The 19,561-nt window shown below is 37.1% G+C and overlaps 1 protein-coding gene across 1 annotated transcript in view; it reads left to right on the top strand.

Moving 5' to 3' along the window:
- Positions 1-315: 315 nt before the first annotated feature.
- Positions 316-19,561, top strand: part of Fgf13 (fibroblast growth factor 13) — a 79,623-nt gene continuing 60,377 nt past the window's right edge. Inside the window, exons 1-3 of the mRNA XM_059250782.1 lie at positions 316-869; positions 2,735-2,845; positions 8,705-8,808. Of these exons, the coding sequence (XP_059106765.1) occupies positions 683-869; positions 2,735-2,845; positions 8,705-8,808 (402 nt within the window). The 5' untranslated portion in view covers positions 316-682. The remainder of the gene's footprint in view (positions 870-2,734; positions 2,846-8,704; positions 8,809-19,561) is intronic.

Below are 19,561 nucleotides of genomic sequence, written 5' to 3'. Positions count from 1 at the left end.
TCCTGTGCTGCGACTGTGCCGCGCCCAGAGCAGCAATCCACAGCGACGATGCCAGGCCATTACCTGTTTGATCCCTGCGGAAAAGCTGGCACGGGCCAACTTTTGCCGATCCTTAGGCCGAGAAGTTGCAAGGACTAGTGGAAGAGCCGGAGGGGCCAGGGCGAGGGCGCGCTCCCCTGTGCGCTGCCTCCTCCCTCCTCGCGCCGGCCGCCCGCGCCCGCGGCCTCTCTCCCGCCCGCGCGCTCTCCCTCCGCCCGCCTCCCTCCTCCAGCCCCCTCCACGCGGCACAGGGCGGGGGGTGCCGCGAAACTCCGACCCGAACGCCTCGGACTTGCACAGTGTCCTCGGGGCTCAGGGGCCGAGCGCACGCAGTCACAAGCGCAGCTCTCTGCCTCCTGCCAGTCTCGCCTGCGATCCCGGCCCGGGGCTGTGGCGTCGGTTCGGACCAAAGCAGCCAGAGCCCGCGCGGGAGCCGGACCACCGTCAGAGGAGCTCGGACGGCATGCTGAGCCCCCTCCTCGACTGAAGCCCGAGTGCCCAGAAGCCCGGGCCAAGCAAGTGCAGGCTAAGGAGACCCAGGAGGCGAAGGCGCGAGCCGGTGGCAGCACAGCAGCGGAGGAGCAAGAGGAGGCGAAGGCAGAGAGGGGCCCCCAAAGAAGTGGTGGTGGTGGGCGTCGTGGCCATGGCGGCGGCTATCGCCAGCTCGCTCATCCGGCAAAAGAGACAAGCCCGCGAGCGCGAGAAATCCAATGCCTGCAAGTGTGTCAGCAGCCCCAGCAAAGGCAAGACCAGCTGCGACAAAAACAAGTTAAATGTCTTTTCCCGGGTCAAACTCTTTGGCTCCAAGAAGAGGCGCAGAAGGAGACCAGGTCGGAAGGGGCTTTCGCCTTTCTCTTTACCCCTCTCTTACTTTATGACTGTGGAGGGTGTTGGGGGTGGCATGGAAGCGTAGGTGAGTTTGGAGCCCAGCTTGTGCAGATGAGGCCCCCTAGCTGGTGTGCGTGCGTGGGAAGGAGATTGCTTTTTTGCCTCCGTAACAGTTAACAGGCTTGCTGCATTGCAACTGCCCTGGGACAGGCACAGAGCCCAGGAACATAGCTTGCCCTGGAGGTGCGCCCTCAGCTTCAGACATGTCACATATGTGTATGAGTGTGCCTGCCCGTGGGCTCAGGGAAGGCGTAACTCAGACAAGCTGTCGTGTGGTATGGAAATTGCAAGAGAAATTACAAGGGCTGACACCATTGCCCACCCTTCCTGGAAAACCCAGGGAATCCCTGTCTTGCTTTCATCTCTGCCTGCCAGACCCTTCCCCTCCACACATCACTCCCAGGGGATATGAGCTTTCCACTGTTTAGGCATTCCATTTCCTTTCGGGACAGACTTGACTTGTGGGGCAGCTTTGAAACCTGTGCTGGGGGATGGGGTGAGGGAAGAAATATTTCTAGAACCTTGCGTCAAAGATCTTAGTAATCTGGTCAGACTACTAAAACTGATTACTTGACAATAAATGCAAGAGGAAAGAAAGGACTGAAATCATTTTTAGGTTGTGGGTCCTTTTGAACGATTTCAGTGCTAAGAGTGGCAGGACATTCCCACAACAGGAGAAATTCAGAAAGCCTTAGGTGGTCAGGTTGCGTCAAGGTAGACCTTCAGGGGGAGCATTCTTAACCAAATGAAACGTTCGCACCATTTTCTTGCCTTTTACTTGACAAGTATTACAGCAAACCAGACTTACTCATAGATCAGTTATTTCTCTGTGTGTTCTACACACCCTGGAATGGAAAGCAGGCATACATCTTTGGTTTGTACAAAGTTTGTAATGCATTAGCTGTGTATTAGGCTTGTTTTAGAAAGACGTAAGCAGTTACAATGTGTGATTATGTGACTCCAATAAATATTATTTTAATGCAGGTGTATGTATTCAATAAAAGCAGATTTTAGATATCATGGCTGTTATAAATAAATTAAGTGCTTGACTAATCTATGGTGATTCATAATTGAAGATCATTTTAATCAAGAACCTATGTTTTGGGTAATCATGTTTTTGATATCAAATTTGAAAATAAGTACGATTTAATTTTCCTTCCTCCTTATCAATAGAAATTGTTCTTTTCGCGTCCATATCCCATAAGAAAAAAGCAATCTGACAGGGATGGCAATGGCTGTTTTTTCTCCCTGCCCCCCTCCCCTTTCATTGTCTTGAACAGAAGCCTCAGTTTTCTAGATGCAGGTCCTTTGATGAAATTCTAGGTTAGACACATCACCTTCTTAGAGTGGTGGCGATTATTTATATAAATTGTGTTGATTCTTAAGGAAATCTTTGCTGGTGGGTTTTGGCACCTGGTTGGTAAGCAACTCTAAATTCTTTTTGTATTTATTTTTCTTCCACATGAAAAGTAACACATTATTAAGAAGATAGACTCTGCCATTTGCCAACCCATTCAGAATGTTTAATGAGGTGGAGTGCGATGAAGCCAAAGGACCAGCTCTAACAAATAGTGGGCTTTGTCAAAAGCTTCAGTGCATTACCAGTATTTGGAAATAGAAATCAAATGTTTCTTTGGATACTCTAAGGCTTATTCAGAAACTTCTCATTTCTTTGCTTCTTTTCTTTCTTCCAGAGGACTCTTTGAAAATGTAGTTTGATTTTCTCCCCACTAAAAGTTGTAGATGAAATTAGAATTTTTGAATCCCGAGTCTCTTCAATTGACCCAAACCATTGTTCTCTTTGCAGAGCCTCAGCTTAAGGGTATAGTTACCAAACTATACAGCCGACAGGGCTACCACTTGCAACTGCAGGCAGATGGAACCATTGATGGTACCAAAGACGAGGACAGCACTTATAGTAAGTGACTTCATGTTATTGACTTTGGGTTCTTTCTATTTATTTTTAATTCAAACAAACCTTGCCAAATCCTTAGGTGAATGCAAAATATGGTCATGTGACATAACCCTGTTTACACGGGCTCACCTACAGGAAGTTGAATACGGAAACCTCTAAAATATAAAGTAGAGCAAATAATGTTGACACCATCTGAAGGTTGATCCAAATGTCATCTCCATGGTAATCTAGATAGATTTATGGCTGTCCTTTGGATTTTATTACTTTTTCCCCCAGAAAAATTTCTCACCCACACAATGATCCTGAAATAGCATGCTATCTCCACTCTTAAAAATGAGTCTCATCCCAAGAGGCAGGAGTGGTTTCACACCGTGATAATTCATTGTTACAAGCTTTTGCCCCTGCCCCATATACCAATAACTATGAGACTAATCGATATTTGACACTGAGTTACCTACATGGGTCTGCAAGGGGACTTCTGTAGACTAAACTGGGGGCATTAATGGGGAAGCAAGAAGGAAATGCTTCAAAAGGGAGTTTTACTTCTAATTCTTAAAGCTTAGTGATCTGAAGGTGTCTGTTACATAACCTTTGTCTACAAATATTTATTTGGAGTAATTAAAACAAAAACACCAATAGTGCCCCCTTTTTTCAATATTAATAATTGTCTTCTTGCAATTTACAATTACCTGCAGACTTACTTGTTTGTTTCTGAGGACTAAAGTTTTTGGTTCTCATAATTCATTCTGTGTTTTCCAAAATTTGGATTCATTTCTCTCAGATTTGTTAGTTCCTAGAAATATTCCCATTGTTGGCTGAGAAAACAGCTGAGGAAAGTAGGTCTGGCTGCTAAGGAGTTCTCTGTGGTACGTTCTTTTGGAACTGCATTACTGTAGACAGTAAAACCATAGATAAGTGTCCCAGTGTTAAGGATTAAAGAATTTTACACCTTTAAAGAATGGTTCCTTGACTGGGGGTTGAAATATTACCTCAAAAGAAAGTTACCTTCAATTACCCTTAAAGAAACATCTTTTGCTTTCTAGGATGAATGTATATTGAATGGCTCTCCAGTGTTCTACCAAATGCTGTGTTGCAGTGATGATATTAAAGTTTTATAACGAATCCTAGTTAATCCTTCATGCATACTATTCTATTTAAAACAGCTACTCAAAATGAAGCAGAGCACTTTACTGCAATCAAGTAACACAATTAATACATAGTGGTCCATAATAAAATATTCCATCAAATTATATATACAGATTGATGTTTGGGGACAGAATTAAGGAATGTGTGCTACTCTCTAGTCTCCAGAAAATGAGCATTGTTAAAAGGATGTTTGTGATGAGCTACCAATCAGGATTGTTCTCATATGCTTTAAATATCCAGGTTCAAATAGAGGAGAAGTATTTGTTTCCAGTGTTTATTCACTTCCTCAAAAGGAACAGTATTGTTTTAAATAGATGATTCAGTGTGCTGTGTCTTAGTGATATGCCAAACTCATAAAGATCACACTGTACATATTCATTTTAGGAGATACACAACACACACACACACACACACACACACACACACACACACAGAGCTCCATTTCTTACTATGGATCTTTATATTGTATATTAGGTTATACTCCTTCATTCCTACAAATGCGTAGTTTCTCCCTTTGGTTGCCTTATAACTGAGCCATTTCTGTATGCTAATGACATTCAGAGACCTTTAAAGAACATAGCCAGATAACAAGAATCCATGTCTAGTCTGATTAAAACATATAGCAGTAAGTCAATCAAAGGTAAGTATTACCATGCCATACAGCACGCAAATGGAAAGTATCCCAGAAGAAAAATCAAGCTTGACTGCCCTGGGTTGAAAAGCAGCCAGAAGCCTAGGGAGCTAACTTCACTTCCCCATTGATATTGTGCCATATAAGGTATCATAAAACACCGATGCCTATTGATGAAACTGCTGTATCAAATTGCAAGTATGGCCATTCAAATTTATACCCCCCCAAAGCAAAGCAATTTTTTGATATTAAGTTTAAGTAATTATTTAAATGAAAGGAACAACAATATAAGTTTTACTTTTTTCTACTGTGACTCATTGTAATATTTCCTCAACATGCATTCCCAGTATTGTGTTTATATTTTTCTTTTCATCATGGTTTTTCAATTTAGTACAATTTAATTGATTTTATGTTATTTTGACTTTGATATGGTAAATAAGATCACATGATAAAGCAAATAATTTCATGCTTTATGTATGTCCATTTAGAAAACCATGTTTGATACCATGCATTTAAGGTTACCTTATGTAAATTTATTATAATGGTAAATGCCAATCCAATGAAATTTCATATCGGTAAGTAAGACATAAATTATGTATTTTTCTCTAAAAAGGCAAAGATGATAGATATTTCATGGAGGCAGTTTAATTATCAGCCTTGGGTACAAAGAATGGATTTTAAAGAGATAGATTCCCCTTTTTCTTCAAACCTGCAATAGTTTTGCCAGTTCACTGTATCATGATTCTCCAGTACATTAAAAGAATACCTTTGTTAATTATTAGTCTCTTAGAGAAATTGGCCTTAGTTTAAGCACTGTGGATGTAGGGCTTTAGTGTAGAGTTCATCTTTGAATGCCAAGGAGGGAGCATAGCCCTAAAAAAGTGATCCTTTTATGTTAGAAGTGTTTGTTTTTATATAGGCACAATAACGATCAAATACGAAACAACATGGAGGTTATTCATTAAAAATCTCTTAAGATCCACAAAATTAATGAATAAATGAATGAAGAAATAAATAAATAAATAGATAGATAAATAGATAATTAAATAAATGGTCAGGCATGGTGGTGCGCACATTAATCCCAGCACTCAGGAGGCAGATGCAGATGAATCTCTGTGAGTTTGAGGCCAGCCTGGTCTACAGAGTGAGGTCCTGGACAGCCAGGGCTCCACAGAGAAACCCTGGCTCAAAAAACCAAACCAAACAAAAACAAACACACAAACAAATCTCTTAAAATATAGATGAAAGAGAAGAAAAGATTTTAGGTGTTTAATTGAATGTGTTTTAGAAAGACATTTATTGAGAAATTTTTTATCCTGATCAAAATAATATCTTTTTTCTTTTGTTACTGTTGTATAGTTCTATTAACTGTGAGTACAGTTTTCTGGCAAAAAGTAGCAAGCCATAACAGATGCAATGCACATGACCTAATGGTGTATTATAGAGGAAGTTGTTGGTTACTATTGAGATTATTCATAACAAAATTCTAGTATGTTTCTGGACTTCTGAAATCCATCTGTCCTGAAACTGGCATTACCCTACATTACATTTATCATTGTTTATATTCTGAAGAAACTGAGAATGGTTAGCCTCTGATTAAAATAAGCTGGAAATTAAATTGTTCTTGCTACATCTTAAGTCCATAAAGAAGTACTCCAAGTTTAGAGAAGACAAGGCAAAGCTGTGAGTGGTAGGGCGTGCCTCCAACCCAAATACTAAGGAGGCTGAGGCAGAAAAATTGCTGACAGGTCCTTATCAGTCTGAGCTGCATAGCAAGAGTCAGACCTGCCAGAGAAAGTAAGATTCTGTCTCAAAAAACAGGAAAATGGGAAAGAGAGCAAGACCACAGTGATTCTGCCTAAGCATTTTTCTAGTACAGCTTTTTGCATTTTTATCTGGGAAGATTGCCTTTTTGGAAAAATTCAAAGACAACTCTGTTTGTACTTCATCCTGAATATCTAAAGAAAAGATTGGACTGGTATGTGGTATGTATGATCAACTACTACACATTTTTCTACTCTCTTCACTTTTGGCATACGTGTGTGTGTGTGTGTGTGTGTGTGTGTGTGTGTGTGTCTATTTGTGTCTGTGTATCTAGCTTCATAAATACTTAGATTACATAATTAATGTCCTCCTACAAACTCAATGCCACTATTCAGGAATAGGTAATATGAATTAATGTTCTTTGCTTCTCTTTCTCCTTTAATTCTCTACTGTTTGAAATTTAAGCATTTCATTTCTCATTAAAACAGAAATCTGAGATCAGTGAAAACCAACACAAAAATCAAATTGTTATCATTATCTTCACTCTCTACCTCCCTCTATGCTCATCTCTGACATTAAAAGCTACATTCATACAACTAAAAAGGTTCAAAATAATGTTTTATAAAATAAGATTCTAGAAATACTTTTCAGTTTCATTTAACATCTTTCTCTGTTATCTGTTACTTTAACCCAATTAGGTTTCAGGCACATGATGATATTGACTTTAAACAAACCCACATAGAGCTTTTTGTTTAGTTTATTGTAGTTCTCAGATTTTTGAACTATGAGGATTTATATAATATGATTGTCATGTATTATATCCCCCAAATACATGATCATGTTCCCATGATACAGTTTGGTATCAGTCTACAAATGTGTTTTAAGTACCTGCTGTAAGCAGAGTATCATCAACAGAAAGAAACATGACTTATACATGATGTACTCAAAGATATTGGGTTTATTTCCTGTACATTACATTGTCAATTATAGCACAAGATCCTGGCTTGCAATTAGTTTTCTTTACTTCACGTAACAGAAGGGCACAGCTTTTTATATGGTGAGTATTCAATGAAGTGCCATCAGTGGCATGTGGTAGGAACACTTGTATTTTGAACTGTACAATATGTCCTAGCTCCTCTTTGATAGCACCCAAATTTTAAGGGAAAGATGTATTGTAGGCTTCACAAGGAATATTTTGTTCCTTATTAATATTTTTGCCCATATTATCCTATCTAGTGCAACAGAGTGCTCAAAGTTAAGTGATCCTACAAAAAAATTCTTATACACGGGAGTGATACCTTTAAATTCTTGTTCATAAAAGTAACAGACCAGTTTATCATCCCCAACAAACTTATGAAACAGAGAAAAAATCATCAACATTGGTCTATGACTTTCAGGAGAAAGGTGCACAGGCTATTTTCAAAAGATGTGTGTGGCAAACACTACGTTTTAAAAATGTACTGTTTTATTTTTGTTCGTGGTGTGGGAGGGCGGAGACAGCTGGCAGTGGGAGAACACCCACTGGTTGTCTCTAGTGAGTGGTGGATGCTTGTGAGAGTGCTTGGGTGTAAGTTTCATGCAGTAAGACCTTCAGATGGAAAGATGAAGACCTCATTAGCCCACTTGCAACGATTTTGCAGAAAACATTAAAATAACAAGTAGCACGTTTCTTCCATACCTTATTTTTATTCCTATATCTATTATCTTTGAGACTAAATGCCAAGAGCCTGCTCAACTCTATCATCTTGCAAAATGCCAGTTCTTTATGAAATACTACTCTTGGAATATAGGAATACAAAATAACTTTTTTTTGCAAGGCCCAGATTTATTTAGAGGTTTTTGCATTGGATATAATACAGATAATTTAAATGAAAATCTTGGAGTAGTGTGTCTCAGGAGAGTGTAGGAATTTCTCCTTAACTAGTAGTTCCATCTAACAGTGCTTATGAAATTTTCACAAACTGTCTAGAGGAGCAGGTTAAGAACTTAATTTGAGAAGGATGATATTTTGGTATGCAGAGTGATTCCTGATACTTTGCCGCCCCCCAAATGTAAATATTCCCCACCTCCACTGCTCTAAAAATCAGGATGTTTCAACCGAAGTTTTCCGTTTTCCCAGGAGTCTTTGAGAATATGTTGTTATAGATCCTGTTAAGCAAATAAAATCAGTGCTCAAACACACTAGAAAGTAGAACAAGGCTGTATTTGTGTATTTCTAGACTCACTTAGTCTACACTGCTTTTAGGAAGCCAGGCAATGTTGAGTACGTTGGAAAGCTATGAAACTGGAATTGTAACGTTTCGCATTCTTTGAAATTTCAGCTCTGTTCAACCTCATCCCTGTTGGTCTTCGGGTGGTGGCTATTCAAGGAGTTCAAACCAAGCTGTATTTGGCAATGAACAGCGAGGGATACTTGTACACCTCGGTGAGTCTTTGTGTGCATGTTTTCATGCATCTAGTTTTCATCTGACATGAAAGAAAATGTATGACATATGTTCTTTTGATATAGATTTTGGTTTGGATGGAAATATATCAGTTGGAACGGCAAATTATTTTCTGGTGAAAATGATAGCTTTTTCTAATTAATTGTTGAAAACCAGCATGGTCAACATAAAATCAATAATATACCTGAAAGTTTTACATACAATGCTATTGGAATAGTATGTACCATTAAGTAGGGAGTCAGGCTTTGCAGCTGTGGGAAACAAAGCTGTTAGTAACTACATAACCATATCTGTCCCCATTTATTCCTGAAGAAATTAATGAGATCTCTCTTTTAGATCAATTCCAGGACACAAAAACTGGTTTGAAAAGTGCTCCTCAGTAGTCCTTGCTAATCTGTTCAGTTAGTACAATTTCCATCTGTTTCAACTTTTAATTTTGTATTAAAAATTTATGGGTAAAGTGTGATAATTCAATATTTGCATACAGTATATGATGATCAAATCAGGGAAATAAACATTTCCATCCTTTTAAACACTTTTGAAAATTTTTGATTAACAGTCATATTTCTGGTGCAGAGTGTGCTATTTTAGTACATTTATAAAATATTTCCCAATCAGGATAATTACATTTCATCTCTTTATCATAATTTTGTGTGTAGAGATATGGAGGTCCTCTCTACTCATTCATGTTATATTATATATGAATATGAATATATTATATCATATTGTATTATACTACTAATACAATTTTTTTTGTCAAGCATAACTTAACCTCTTCCTACACACAAATTCTCTCTGGTGTTTATTCTAACAAAAATGAGGACAATCAGATCTATAACTTTGTTCAGGTATATTGATACATAATATAGGCTACAGTTTAGTGAATAACTTGGGGCCAAATGTACTTTGTTAAGCAAATATTTTACATTTAAATATAATTTTTAAATGGCATAGTATTACAATTAGGATTTTATTCCTATCAATAGATCTACTTTCAGGTTATAAACAATCATTAACATTTTTAATATTTATTTTGAATTCTGGCATTTTAAGACAGGGACAGGATGTTTAAAATGGAGAAATTGGGCTGATGAAATCGCTTTGTGGTAAAAGGTACTTAATATCAACCATGATTGTCTTAATTTAGTCCTCCAACCCCTCACACAGTCATTCAGTCAATCAATGTAGAAAATCTTTAGGCTTTCAAAAATGGGAAAAAAAACCTGCTTATCCAACTGCCTACCAGCCTTAAGAAGGAGGTGATTACCAACTATCAAAATCCATTCTTCAAACTGCAAATTAAACAATCTGTATTCACTTTTGTGCTGTCTTGTTAACTGAATTTCATTCAAACTCAAATGTGTAAAAAGACTTGACAGACATTGTAAAAATCACGCAGTCACCTTGGTTTTAAGTGGCCAAGATGGGAAAGAGATGTGGGAGAAGAACAAGCCCACAAAGGCTCATTTATCAGTAGGCACCTCAAACGCTGGGCATTTGTCAGCATTTTGTCCATCTTATTTCTTATGACATACAGGGGTTTTACTCTATTTGATAAACTAAAACTTTGAATTCATTGGAAGCTTCAAAATCCATTACTCTATCAATACAGTGCTAGTATTATAGGAAAAGTAATGGAATTCTCTTTAGGTTTGTGTAGTACTATAGCATAATTTCATTTCAAGTGACTTCTTTTAGATCAACAGGGCCAAATGCAAAAGTAGGCTTTTAATATGTGAAATGACTCCTCCTCGATATAATATACAGATATGGAAAGGAAATAGAATAATGAACATACTTGAGAAGACAATATTGCTTTAGTTAGTGTTTCTATTGCTGTGATAAGATACTGTGACCCAGAAGCAACTTATAAAAGGAAGAGTTTAGTTAGGCTTATGGTTCCAGAGGCTTAGAGTCTATGATGGTGGGGTGAAGGCATGGTGACAGGTGCCTAGAGTAGCAGCTGTGAGCTTACATTTTACTCTAAAAGCAGGAAGCAGAGACACATTGGGAATGACATGAGTCTTTTGAAATCTCAAAGCTTACCCCTAGTGACACACATCCTCCAACAAGGCCACACCTCCTAATCCTTCCCAAATAGTCCCACTCCTGGGAGACCAAGTATTCAAACATAAGCTTATAGAGGCCATTTGTAGTCAAATTACCACATTCTATTCCCTAGTGCCCATAGGCTCATGGCTATATCACAATGTGAAATGTGTTTAGTCCAATATCAAAATTCCCTATAGTTTTTCAGTCTAAACACTGTTTAAAAGTCCATAGTTCCTTCTGAGACTCAAGGCAATGTCTTAATTGTAACCCCCTATAAGATTAAAAAATGCATAATTCTAACATACAATGTCATAGAATATACATCCTAAAAGGGAAGAATCAGGCATAGTGAGAAAATATTGAACCAATCCCAGACCAAAACCTAGCAGGGTAAGCTCCTAATGCTGTAGCTCCACATCCATTGTTGAAGGGTTATATGGCTGTGTTCTTTGAACTTTGCTGCCTTCAAGATAAATCTTACTCTCAGGATAATTCAAATGCCCACGTACAGCTCTTCTTGGCAGATATCCCATATCTTTAGCATGTTCAGCATGATGGGGTCTCCAGCACAACCAGGTTTCACTTCCTACAGTTGCTTCATTCACAAACTGCCCTATCATACATCGTCTGGCCCCAATGACTCTCCTTAACCATGAAGAAGGATTTCACAACCCTTTTATTTGTGTATCCTCTATGATTCTCGAACCAGAATCAAATGGAGGGTGCTGCTAAGTTTGCCTGCCTGCTTAGGATGCAGCCTGGCCCCACTGAATTACATTTGCTGCAGCTTTCCTTTGTTTTCGTATTTGAGGAGCAGAAAATTACTGAGGCTTTTCCTCACACGTTGGAAGCCTAGATGAATGGGGTCTTGCCCTGAGGGCAACCCTCCTTTCTTCTTTTGTGGATCAGGCCTCTCCTCAATCTCCTTAGCTCTTTCAGTACAAGCCTTGGCTCCAACATTACATTTTCCAGTGCTGTTTTTTTTTTCTTTTCAAACTGTATTTTGTATTTATTTTTGCCCCACTTGTTTCTTGAAATCTCTTCTACCAAAGAAATTGGTTTATTTTAAATTTAGCCTCAGAAAATTCTTGGGACAAGGGAAGAAAGCAACTACACCCTTTGCCACAACAGCCCAAAATGATTTCTAACCTGGTTGTAAATATTGTTCCCCTCTGAAATCTCTGGAGCCAGGTGTCCATTGTCTGTATAACTGTCAGCATTACTGTCTTCCAATTCATCTCTGCTTACAGAATACAATCACGTTCCTTCAAGAATCACTATGGTCAGTTCTGTCATGACAGCAGTACCACTCCAGCACTAACTTCTATCTTAGTACCTTTTTTATGACCAAGGCAACTTATGAAAGAAAGCATTGAATTGGGCTTAGGGTTCCTGATGGTTAGAGTTCATAAAGGCAGAGGGAAGGCATTGCAGCTGGAGCAGCAGCTGAGAGCTCATATCACAATCCGCAAGTAAGATGCAGAGAGCCACACTGGGAATAAAGTGAGTCTTTTGAAACCTCAAAGGCACCCCCAGTGACACACCTCCTCCCACAAGTCCACATCTCCTAATCCTTCCCAAACAGTTCCACCAACTAGGACCAATATTCATATATATAAGCCAGTGACAGCTTTTCTCATTCAAAACCCTATATATATGCATTTCCTGTTAAGGGAAAATAACCTTAAATAAGCAATTGCAAACTATGGAAAGTAATTACATTCTCATTAAGGTGGAAATATTTCTGATTTATGCCAGAACTAAATGTAGGGCTGAAATATCCAAACTATCCTGTTCTAGGAATGAAAACTGACTTCTCTCTGAGTAAATGTTCCAATTCTTTCCATTACTGTTATCAATTATGACTAAAGGTCCCTTCAACAGATTGATCATCACCCCCTCTGGCATACTATTTTATTTTCATCTCATTTGAAATGTGATCTCTAGACCCAAATCGAACATAATTCTTTCCTAATGAGATCATAGTCAACTTACTTGGTAAATAGTTTAGGCTCTGTAGGTAGGCCATAAAATTTCTATCATAACCATTCACCTTTGCTGTTGTAGCACAAAAGCAATCATAGGCAATAAAATAAATGAATGAATATCACTATGTTCCAGTCAGAATTTATTCACTAAAACAGAGAGTGGGATGGATTTGACTTATGGCTGCAGTTTTCCCATGTGTGGCCATGTTTTCCTTTCTCCTTTCCCCCAAATAGCTGTTCTTTACCTCCTCCATCCCTATGTTTTGGATTTTCACAGATGATCCTTCATTGTATGTTAATGGGAAAATAGAGGTCATCTGGCAGAAAATCCAGTTTACTTGTCTATCATATGCAAACATGGTACACTAGCATCTGCCCCTGTCATCCTGTTATCCTTGCCTATTTGTATAGTGTTCCTTCTTCTCTATGTCATTCTACCCTTTATCTTATATTTTAATCAACCTCTCTTGTACCTTGGGGCTTCACTTCATATATCCTTACGCCTTAACTACTAGCTCCTATTGTTTAATTAATGTTCACCAAAAAAAAAAAAAGGAAAAGAAAAGAAACCAACCAAACCAAACAAACAAATAAACAACCCCTGCTCCTTGAAAGCCTTCCTCAAACTCTCCTCCTCCTCCCACCCTAGATAGTCACTGGTGTCTCCAGATTATTCAGAAATTTCGACCTTCTATTGCTTCTGATTTTTTTCCTATCCCTCTTCTATCCACTGTAGTATGGCTTTAACTCCAATGAAAGTCTTTTTAGCAAGATCACCAAAGAGTATTGTAGGCAGAGTTTTCCCATCCCGAATTACCACTTAGAGGCTTATATTAATTGTAAATACTTGGCCAATAGCTCAGACTTGTTACGAGCTAGCTCTTACAACTTAACCCATTTCTATTAATCTATGTGCTGTCTCAAAGCTCGTGGCTTTTACCTCTATCCCATTTAGTATGTCCCACTCCTTCTCCATCTGGCTGGTGACTCCTCTAACTCCACCCTCCTTTCTTCCAGAGTCCTCTGTGTCTGGCTATCCCACCTATACTTCCTGCTTGGCTACTGGCCTGTCAGCTTTTTATTAACCAATGAGAGTAATTACATATTTACAGTGTACAGAAGGATTATTGCACAGCAGATTATCATATAATAAACTCACAGTTCTTGTTTTACTTTTTTTCAAGCTGTTGACATTTTTTGACCCTGCTTAAAACTCTCTCCCTCTTTAGTTTTGTCCATATTATTAGATGTGATGAATTTTCTTTTTTCTTTGCTGGTCATGTCCAAATAATATTTGGAAAAATCTTTTCCCTTTGCATGCTGCATATTTTCTCTATGTTTCCCATAGTAATAAGTACCATTCATATTCACCACACAGATGGAAATACTGTGTCCACATAGTGACTTTTTAACAAATATGTGCAGAGGAGGGTCACTAGAAGTCATGAATGAAAGGGAGAATTTGACCTTTGGCATTTCAGTTGATAGAAAAGCCATTATCCAAATGGAAATAAAAGAAAACAGGCAGATTTTGTGGTTTATAAACCAGAGTGGAGATTTTCTGTTCTACAGATTGTCTTTACATTTCTGAAGGACTATTCTGCTTTTGTTTCCCATAATTCTATTTCAGTTCCATTTTCTTTCTTACCGTTATTCATTAAATACAACACCTCCATATTGTTATTGCCATAGAGATAACAATTTATCTCTCATGATTAATCTTAGGGTTCTTGTACTGCACACACTTTCCCCATTTTTATTTCTTGTTGCCATAGGGGACAGACTTGGTGTAGGCTCAAGTGGCAGAGAGAAACCATCTGTGGCACAGATGATCATAATTAACCATTATTTCATAACATATTTACTTTTAACCATGATATAACTAAGTCTTTCTGAAACCACAGGAAATTACCATTCATTGTGCATAAAGAAAATTTTTCTTACCTTTGTTTTTTTTAAACTAATAAGGAGTTCCATATAAGGGGTTGAGAATTCTTAAAACTCCATAGCATAAATATTTCATAACATGAAGTTTTTGTAATAAATTTTTAAGTGTGCTTGGAATATACATTAAGTATAAAAGCTCAAGAATTTTAAATATGAAAAAAATTTGTAATGTCTTAGTATTTATTTAATAGAATAGTAATAATATATACCAGGCAGAGATGGTAAAATGCAATGATAAATGAAATTATTTGTTTTTTTTTATTTTAGAATGTTCTAGAACTCTATTTAATTACTTATCTTTTGTCAAAACAAGTTGACCATTTTTGGAATACACAGTGTGTCTTCTAGCAAAAATGTGTAGACAACAGAGATTTTTGAGAGAAGAAAGTCTTTCCCATGCATACATTTCCAATGATTTGTGGTTTTGGGACAACCAAAGCCAACAATATGAAGAAAAGAAATTTCTCCAAGTTATATAGTTTCATACCTTAGCCATATTACTGAATCCAGGGCCCCATTTAGTTATTCTGAATTAAGGCACAAGCTTTCTTTCTCTAATAGATAATTTACACATACTTTAACTTTATTATACTTCTTCTCCCATCACTTGAAAATAAACTAATATATCATTTTTAGCACCCCATAATGCATTTTCATTCAGAGGAATCATTATCAGAAATACTGAGAAGTCAAGTCATAACAGTCCTGTAGTAGAATATTATTTTCTTTTTTGGTAACCTAGATTTGCTTCCAATTAAGAACCTAAGGCTCAGAGAACATTGTGGAAGAAAGGTGGGGTATGGTGAAGGTTGTAGAACCAGTGGAACAGGAAATCTGCAGTGAAATTATCTCTGCTAGAAATGATAAGGAAGCTATACCCATGAAATATCACCAACACGGCTACCTAAACAAGACTTGAACAAGTACAATCCCAATAGACTTCGTGATATGGAAAGGGGAAATTTCATGGGTCTCCAACCTTTCACAAAGAACTACAAGCAACTAAGGAATAGTGAGAGCAGGAAAAATACTCTTCTTCAGGGATAAATGGATTGAGCAGATTGTATTAATATACTTAGGCATATATAGATACATATGTATATGACATACAAATATGTAACTACTAAAGAAAATATGCCCATGGTTTTGAGAGGAGCAAGACAGAATGAATGGGAAGGGTTGAGGAAGGAAAGGGAAAGGTGAAAGTGATATAATTACAGTTTTTTTTTAGAGACTGTCATATGGCTCAATTGAATTTTTAGTTTAAGTCCAAATACATTAGTTATTATTTCAAAATTTTATGATTTTGCATCATCCATCACAAGATTTTAGCCATTGTGAAATTAATTAAACCTTGCTATTTTAAACAATGTAAGTATCACAAAATATTTAAGGAGATGGAAATTGTAACTAGTATAATGTGATCAGTGTATGTTATATACATATGTTAATTGTCACGCTGTATTATATACATTTGGTACAATTAAAATGATAAAAATAAATATAAATGTTAAATGGAATATGTTCCCACGTACGTAATAAGCCCCGCAAAAAAAAAAAAAAAAACACCCATTACCTTTACAGGTATATTTGCTTACTGAAGTGTGTACATGTGTATGAATATTACAGTATATCATGTACTTTGCAGTCTACACCCCCATTAACTTCTCCTGTTCCTCTTGTTCTCATTAGTCTGCTTCCTATTTTCCTTCCCCCAAATAGTCTACCTTCTACTCTCATGTCATATATGTCATTTGGCAACCTTCCCAGGAGTGATGTAATAGTATAAGTATAGTTGTTTTTTAACTGTATAAAGAAACTGCACACTGATTCCCATGGTGGCAACAGTAGTTTATAATCTTGATGACCTTAGAATCCCTGCAGATTATACACTCAACAACTCTGACTCAGTTCTTTGGCATTTTTAGATCTAATATATATATATGTATTCTTTATTTATTGGCCTTCCTAATCTTATGGCCATACCATTGGACTTTTTAATATTTCAAGTCATTGACTGTTTTACTATATATTACCCTTTTTTCTCTCTTTTTCATCTTTCAGTCTTTAGTTGTTTTTTTTTTGTGTGTGTGTTCATGTGTGTAGATGCATGTACATGCAAAGGTCAAAGGTGAATTTGGGGTGTATTTATCAGTCATTTTTGAGACAGAGTTTCTCATTTAACATTAAGTGCAATGACTCAGCTAGCGTGGCTGGCCATTGGGTCCAGGGATCTAGCTGCTTGTCTCTGCATCCTGGAACTAGGAGGACAGATGTGTACTAGATACATGTCTTTTCACATGGGTGCTGGATGTTTGCACTCAGGTTCTCATGCTTTCACAGCAAACAATTTACTAATTAAGCAATATCCTCATCCTCAGCCCCTCCCTTCCTTTTTTCTCCTTAAAAACAGCTTTGTTGAGATATAACTTCTAGACCATAAAATCATTCATTTAGAGTGTATGATTCAATAGTTTTTACATATTAACAGAGTTGAGCCAACATCATTGCTATTAAATTCTAGAACTTATTTCCATGAATGATAAAAATTATACCAATTATCAGGCATATTCCATCCCTTTTCTCACACCTTGGTAACTCAATCTATTTTTTCTCTATACATTTATCTGTTTTAGGTAAATCATATAAATGGAATTATAGACCATATAATCCTTTGTGGTTGGTGTTTATAATTTAGCATAAAGTGCTTTGATTAATGTATATGATTTATTTCTCAATACATAATTGACTGACTTGGTTAGACTCTAAGAAAATGGACAGATTAACACCTGTACAAAGAAAAACACATGCCTTTACACAGATTCAGCTTACCCCAATTGCTTTGTCATTCATTCTGTTTATGTATCTATCTATCATGTATCTGTGTCAAACAATCTGTTTGTCTCCTCCTTTGGAGCCACTGAAGAATATATTAAATTCTCAGCAGTAAGTGGCTGAAGAGATTGCTCAGTGAGTCAAGTGGTTGCTTTGATGAGGACTTACGTTTCGATACCCAGCACCCGTGTAAATTTCACTATAACCCCAGCATGGGGTTGGGGATGAAGGACAGGCTCAGGAGAACCATTCTGTGTGGTCACTGGACAGGCAGTCTAGTTGAAACACCAAACTCCAGGTTCTATGAGAGACCCTGTCTCAAAAAATGAAGTGGAGAGTGATAGAAGAAAAATACCCAAAGTCAACCTTTGGCTTCTACATGCATACCCACAGGAAGACACACCCGATTCTATATACATAACCTCTGCACTACACACACAAAGTAAATAAATAAAAATAAATTTGAAATGCTTTATATCTTACTCCAAAGTAGATCCATGTTTATTTACTAGCAATAGGTGCATTTTCTTAGGTAGCCAAAACAAAGTATATTCCTCAAGTTCAGTAAATTTAACATAAACATAATATTGCAATATTATATCTTGTCTACTATCCATTTTCCAATTTTGTGAGTTGACAAATATGTTCATTATAACATTTTCTCTACAGTATAGGATCCAGACTAGGGTAATAGACTGCATTAAGCTGTCATATTCCTGTAATATCCTCTGAGCTAGATCATTTCCAGTCCTTATATTTTACAATGTTGGCAGATTTTTTCTGAGATAGAGTGTCATCATGTAGCTTATGACCTAATTTTTGGTGATATAAATTTACATCTCTAGTGAATATGCTAATGTAGAAGTATTAAAGTTTACACAAATTCATTGATCAATTCAGAGCAACTAACACACTCTTAGAAATTTTATGTAACATGGGAAATGTTTGGATTATGTCAAATCTGTATAACATCAACTAGACATAATTTAAAGTCTAGGGTTATTATCATAGAGGATTGCAAATTTAATAAAAAGCAATGTAGAACAATGCTTTAATCATTAGAGAGAGCTCTTTGAGGATCTGACATTGTTTCAATCACAAAAGAAAAGAAATTGAAAATTGACATGAGCAGTATCATATCCAAAGCAGAAAATGATAATCAAATTAAGTGTTAAAACAAAGAGAGTAGGTACAAAGAAACATTAGCTTCTGGTTCTAAGATTTTCTTGGGCCAGTGAGATGGTGCAGTGGGTAAAGGCACTTGTTGCCAAGCCCAATGATCTGAGTTTGACCATCCGAACCCACACGATGAAAAGAGAGTACAAACCCCTCCAAGTTGTTCTCTGACCTTCATGTGAGTGCTATGGGTCATGACTCTTCCTCCTCCCACAATTACAAATAAATGTAAAAATCTGTAACTTTTTCTGATTGATATACTTTAGTTAATTAACAGTTACTACATTTTTCTTTAGTATAAAATTGCAGAGGTTTTAACTGTCAAAATCCCCAGTTTCAGTGCATATGTTTTTAAAAAACCTATGATCAAATAATCTATATATGCAATCATACATTTTGATGGGTGCTTTTTGTTCAGATAAATGGTTGTAATATTATAAGGGTATTTATACAGACACATTTCTGAGTCATATCGTTTGGAATTTAAATTGTAAAATGAGGTTATTTTAAAGGAAGAAAAGCTCAAGTTTCCAGATAATTTTCCCAAATCACAATTGTTTCACCTGTTTACTATTCTTTGTAGTGCTAAGATTTTCATTAAAATATAAAAGAAAATCCAGCTTGGTATTTAAATATCTTCTTTTCATGCTCTCTATTTAAAAAAAATAGCCAAAGCTGGTAAGTTATTCAGGGTGAAAAATATGTGTTTATGTTCTTAAGTGTGAAAATGACTGAC

Source organism: Peromyscus eremicus, chromosome X (genome assembly GCF_949786415.1).
Source record: "Peromyscus eremicus chromosome X, PerEre_H2_v1, whole genome shotgun sequence".
Lineage (NCBI taxonomy): Eukaryota > Metazoa > Chordata > Mammalia > Rodentia > Cricetidae > Peromyscus > Peromyscus eremicus.
Note: the sequence above shows the minus strand (reverse complement) of the source record. Positions and strands in the feature narration are given on the sequence as shown.